The 6000-nt window shown below is 52.8% G+C and overlaps 1 protein-coding gene across 4 annotated transcripts in view; it reads right to left on the bottom strand.

Moving 5' to 3' along the window:
• Window positions 1-1521: 1521 nt before the first annotated feature.
• The window catches only part of Shq1 (SHQ1, H/ACA ribonucleoprotein assembly factor), an 83068-nt gene continuing 78589 nt past the window's right edge, over window positions 1522-6000 (bottom strand). For 3 of the 4 annotated variants that reach the window (XM_047534725.1, XM_047534726.1, XM_047534729.1), the window contains exon 11: window positions 1522-2168. In XM_047534725.1, the coding sequence (XP_047390681.1) occupies window positions 1649-2168 (520 nt within the window). In that variant the 3' untranslated portion in view covers window positions 1522-1648. Of the gene's footprint in view, window positions 2169-5398; window positions 5445-6000 lie in introns of all 4 variants that reach the window. The other variant, XM_047534727.1, reaches the window with a different exon arrangement.

Below are 6000 nucleotides of genomic sequence, written 5' to 3'. Positions count from 1 at the left end.
CCAGGGCGGCCAGCCTGCTGCAGGCCACTGAGTGGCAGCCAGGACACAGGTGAAGAACATCTGCAGGAATGCACGTCCAGCACCCAGGTAAGATTACACCAAAGCATGAGAAGCAGCAGGAGGCCCGGCTCCCTAATCGAGACCTGCAGCCAGGCTGCGCAAAGGACTCTCGGAACTCAAAATTAAGAAAATGATGACCTACAAAAAAAAAAAAATGGCAAAAGATTTGAACAGACACGTCAAAAAAGATACAATAAATAAGCATATGAAAAGACGTTCAACACCCTAAATCTCAGGAAATGTGAATTAAAGTCACAACAACCAGGCAGGTGTGGTGGCGCATGCCTGTAATCCCAGTGATTCGGGAGGCTGAGGCAAGAGGATCACAAGTTCAAGGTCAGCCTTGGCAATTTAGGGAGACCCTCTCTCACAATTAAAAAAAAAAAAAGAAAGAAAGAAAGAAAGAAAGAAAGAAAGAAATGGGATGTGGCTCAAGTGGTAAAAGCCCCCAAGTTCAATCCCAAATATCAAAAAAAGCCCCAAGATACTCCTCACCATATTAGAATGGTAAAAACTGAGGCACTGGCCACACCATTGAGGGCAAGCCCAGGGAAGAACTGGACTCTGGCCTCCTGCCGCCAGGCTAGCAGGAGGCGGGTCAGCCACGAGTAAAGCTGCTCCACAGTCCCTGGAAACGTCATGGGGCACAGGGCTCCCGCACGGCTCAGCTGCTGCACGTCCAGATGTCCACACCCGCCTGTGCACAAGTCCACGGCAGCTTTATTTCTAACAGCTGGAAACCGGAAGCAACTTGAATACTCTGCAGGAGGTGAGAGGAGCAATCTGTTCAAGGCCACGGTCGTCAGCATCGGAAAAAGCACCTGGAAAACTCCTGCTCCTGTTGCCACAGGGATCCGTGTCAAAATAGCCAAGAGGGAAGGACGTCTGACTGAAAAGAGCCCATACTGCACCATTCGACCTACATAACCTCCAGGAAATAGGTCACCACCAGTGAAGAGCAGATCGGGGGTTGCCTGGGGGATGCGGGTGAGTGGCATTGGCCGAGAGGGAGGGAGGGTAACTCAGGACTGCAGGACGCGTGAGGTGACGGGGAAGCCCGCTGCCAGCACCGTGGAGACGGCTTCTCCTAGTGCACTCCGCACGCTGCGCAACCTAAACACGAGCACTTCACATGAGGTCCTCAGCAGAGCTGGGCGAAGGTCAGAGGGCTCTGGATTCCAGAGAAGCCGGCAGCAGGACTTTTTTTTGGTGGTGCTGGGGATTGCACCAGGGCCTTGTGCATGCGAGGAAGCGCTCTACCCACTGAGCTATCTTTATTTATCTTCTGTGTGGCGCTGAGGATGGAATCCAGTGCCTCACAAGTGCTGGGCAAGCCTCTACCACTGAGCCACAACCCCAGGACTATTGTTTTCATCTTAGCTACACTTTGGTTAAAACATTTTAGAACTTTTATTTTTCAAGAAGCAACAAAGAAACCAAAAGGTGTAAAAAAAAAAAAAAAAAAAAAAAAAAAACCTTTGTATGTACAAAGAAAAAGTAGGAAGCACACTGGAGGATCCTAGCTCCAGAGACAAGTCCACCCCTGACCTGATTCCCAGCAAACAGCCCGGCCGCGGCTGAGCCTGAGTCAGTCCCTGGGCACTGCTTGCTCCTCTCTGTCCTGCGTCTCGCCGTGGCTCTGCCCAGCAGCTCCCTCCAACGGGGAAATCTGAAGTGCCGTCCTCAGATGGTCCCCAAGCTCCTCTATCAGAGGCCTGCGCCCTGCAGGCTCCTGGGAAGAGGCCAGGAGCACCCCCTGACCCATGGCGGACTTCTGTCCTACCCCACCATCAGGAAGCAGGGCATCATTCTCCGCCAGAAAGGGGCCCCGCAGAGAAGCCCCAGGCACCGCCTGACGCTCCGCCAGCCCCTCTTGCTCTGAGGCTGGGTCTTCAGTGTCGGAGGACCCTGACCCCTCTGGATCCCTGGGCTCTGGAGAGCAGCAAGGTGTCTGCTGTGGGGAAGGGGAGCTGGCTGCATTTCTGGCAGCTTCTTCCTCCTGGACAAGAAGGGCCGCTGCTTCCAGCTCTTCCAGCTCTAAGCCCAGCTGCGCCTTGGTAAGGGAGACTTCTTTCAAGGCTTCCGCAAGAGCAGTCAACTTTTTGGACCTTGAAAATTTATTAAGAAGAAAGATTAATTAGGAGGATTCATTAACTGGCCTGAGGACAACTGGGCTACAGGGCTTTGAAGAAAAAAAAAAGTTGATTCCAGACTTTGACATGGTACACCAGGAAAAATGCCCAAACGCATCAAAGCCATCAACGTAAAAAATGAAGCTATTAAAGCATCATGAGGAAACATAGATCTTCTTTATGACCTTAGAATGAGGAGGGCCCAACTATGACTCAAAATACGGAATCTACACAAGAATGATAAACTCAGCTAAATAAAGACTGACAGCTTCTGTCTCCATGGGCAACAAAAACATCATAAGCAAAGTCAAAAGGCTAACGCAAAATAGGGAATATTTACAATTCGTATCCCAGACCAAGGCCCAATCTGCTAACAGGGATCCTAAACATGGATGTACCAGGCCAGCAGAAAAGAGCAAAGGACACAGCAGACAATTCATAAAAAGAAACACAAATGACTCAAGTATATGATGGTCGACTTCAGTCAAGTAAGAGAAGAGAATCTGAAGTCACGCTGAAGAGTATGTTCCACCCAGCAGACTGGCAAACAAGCAAACGCGTGGTAAAGCTGCCGACGAGGCTAGGGTACAGGAGCCACGCAGGGAGGGCCAGCCGTCACCCCACGAGGGAGACTGGCCACAGCTTTCAGAACTGGAAACGTACAAGCCCTTGACCAGGTCTGGACCTCAGGCACAGCTGGCACATATGCCCCAGGACGTGGGTCTGCAGTCACTGACTGTGATGCTGCTTTTATTTGGTACCAAGGATGGAACCGGGGCACTTAACTACGGACCCCCTCCTTTTAGGTTTTTTTTTGAGGCCGGTAAGTTGCTGAGGCTGGCTTTGAACTTGCGGTCCTTCTGCCTCAGCCTCCTGAGTTGCTGGGATTACATGCATGGCCACTGGCCCCGGCTCCCCTGTGACAGTTTCTAAACCCCACATGGGAAGCAATCCAGTGCCTCTGACATGAGAGTTTCGTGAGTTAAGGCAGATCCACCAACAGGGAAGGAAGCGCTCCGTGGGCCAGCGGGGAGACTTCCATGACGACAGAAGGCAGGCCTCGGAATCTGCTGCCCCCCCTTCCCCAGGGAAAGGAATCAGGAGAGACTCATCTGTGTTCCACACATCCATGAGCTCCGGAAAGCCCAGACAGCAACTTGTGTGGGGCGGGGGACCAGACGGAGGGGGCCAAGGGGGCGGGCATAAGAGGGGTCTTTCTTCACATGCCCTTTTCCTGTGAAGACCACGTGACAGGGCAGCATGGGAAGCGCTTCCGATCAGAAAGCCCTCCGTGCTACTGGAGAGGACTTCTCCAGACACCTCTGGCTGGGTATGGAACGCTGCGCTGCACTGCACTGCAGAGGGACTCCTCCTCACGTGGGTGCTTGTTTTGTTTTAAAGGAACCAACAGAGCAGACTGCAGTTCTCCAGAGGCGCCTCTACCACTCTAAAGGCTGAAGCAAGGTGGCAGCAGGCGAGAACACCAGCCCTGACTGAGGCATCCTGATTCCCTCCCTGCAACACTCACGCGATGGCGGTGAGCACTGGACGTGGGCACGGGCCGGTGCGTTTACACGTGCAGCTCACGGCATGTCGGGAAATGAATGATGGACAGCGCGGCGGAGGCCTGGCCAGAGATGGTGCTGAGCTCAGCTCCTGCTGCACCTGAGGCCCCTCTGTGTGGGAGTGAGTCTGTGCGGGAGGCGCCTCCTGGCCTCGCTGCCGCTTTGCTCGTGTGATCAGGACGTGGAACCTCGAGGGGCAGGTGAGCAGGGACAAGGGCAGCACCGTCACTGAGGGGGGTCAGGGCTTCAGTGTGGGAAGTTCCAGAGAGCTCAGGAAGGGAGGTGCTGAGGCCAAGGAGCACCAGGAAGGCCAGCAGGAGGCAGCAAAGCAGCAGGGCTGGAACCCAGGCCTCAGGCATGCTGGGCAACCCACCACTGAGCCCACCCCCGGCCCCGTGAGGGGCACTTTAAGAAGTACACTTATGGACCAAGAGGACTGCAATATAATTTGCACCCCTGTTCAGCACAGATACTTTACGCCAGCAGGAAAGGGTTGGCAGAGCTGGCAGGCAGTTTAAGCATCTCCCCCCAAGGCCCAGCTCCCCACCATGCTCCTCGCGGGTGACACACACTCTAATGGGTAAAGTATAAGCTCCGGAAAGAGGACGCTGCCTCCACTGAACTGCAGAGCGAGCGGGAAGCTACGGCTTTCAGGGAGCACACACCTCCTTCTCAACAGTCCTGACAAACGCTGTCCACACACGCGTCAGAGCCGTGAATGGATCCTGAACATCCTCCAAGGCCACGTGGAGGCCTGGTCCCCAGTCCGAGGTGCCACTGGAGGTGGTGAGCCTTTGCGCAGTGGGCCTCGTGTGGGAAGTCAGGCCTTGGGCTGCCCTGGAGGGGGTGCTGGGACCTGGCCCTGTGGCCATGAGGCAAGTGTGCCTCCTGACACACTCCCTCCATGATGCACTGTGCGCCATGGAAGACGGCAACAGAGCCGAGCAGCCCTGGACTTGTGGCACCTGAAACCATGAGCAGAAAGAAACCACCCGTCCTCCTGCTAAGCTGACCACTTTGGGCACTCTGTCACCACGATGGAAACTGGCCGACAGTGCTCACGAGTGTCACTGCACTCTCTCCTAACCACCTGCTGCGCCACTGCACCACACCCCACGTCCCGGGAGGAGCAGCTGGTGGGGCTCAGGGCTGCAGCTCTAGCCAGCAGAGGAAAGCCCGGCCCCCGCCTTGGCCCCTGGCAACGTAGCTCCGAAAAGCTGTTTCCTGGCTTCTTCCCAATGGAGCTCTGTTCAGCATCTTCCCAAAGAGCAAGTTCTGACCTCACAAGGCCGAGCTCTCCCGAAGAAGCAAGGCTACCATCCTCAGCTTAGCAACAGTAAGTGAAGGACATTAAGCTTTAACTACACAGGTTAGAAAAGGGAAAACGGAGCTGCCTGTGAGTACTGGGCTGGGAACAGCTCAGTGGAGGAGAGCTTGCTCATTAGCGCGGCAAGGCCTCAGGTCAGATCCCAGCACCACCAAGAAAAAACAAAAATTAACACAAAAAACCCAAGACATTGTTATGAATATTACCAAATATATTAGTTTCATTGATTCTCAAATTGAAACGATCTGGACTTTCTTATTGTCTACTACACAGATGCTGTAAGAGTGTAAGTACAGAATTTCAAAGCTACACACCTGTAATCTGGATCTCTTCAGAGAGCGAACCCCACAGATGCTGGGCCTAAAAGAGTGAATTGCAGCAGGTAGGAAAGTGGCGAGGACAAGCCCGTGACCACATCAGAATTCACACCTGTAAACAGCTGATGTGAAATTCTACACCAGGGAAAAGTTTGCTTCTCACTTTTAGCACCTCTTTACATAACAAATACTTTAAAAAATTGATGTTCAGTTTTGATCCTTCACTCTAGCTCTGGTTGGCTGGCTTCCTGTGCAATACTGACGTTCTGATGAGAACGTAGTTCATAAAAGGAGCACTCGGAATTCTCCCTACAAAATGCTAGGATAAGGGCTGGGGCTGGGGCTCAGCGGTAGAGCGCTTGCCTAGCACGTGGGAGGCACTGGGTTCGATCCAGAGTACCACATATAAATAAACAAATGAAATAAATGCTGTCTACCTACAACTACAAAAAAATAAAATAAAATAAAATAAAATTTTAAAAATGCTAGGATAAAAGCAGCTGGCATCTCGAACAGCATGGGCCCAGGACTCTGAGGAAGGAAGGTGGGTCTGTTGCTATTCAACTATTTTACATTGACAACTTAGCCAAAAAGCAAAC

The sequence above is a fragment of the Sciurus carolinensis genome, chromosome 19, assembly GCF_902686445.1.
Source record: "Sciurus carolinensis chromosome 19, mSciCar1.2, whole genome shotgun sequence".
In the NCBI taxonomy this organism is placed as follows: Eukaryota; Metazoa; Chordata; class Mammalia; order Rodentia; family Sciuridae; genus Sciurus; species Sciurus carolinensis.
Note: the sequence above shows the minus strand (reverse complement) of the source record. Positions and strands in the feature narration are given on the sequence as shown.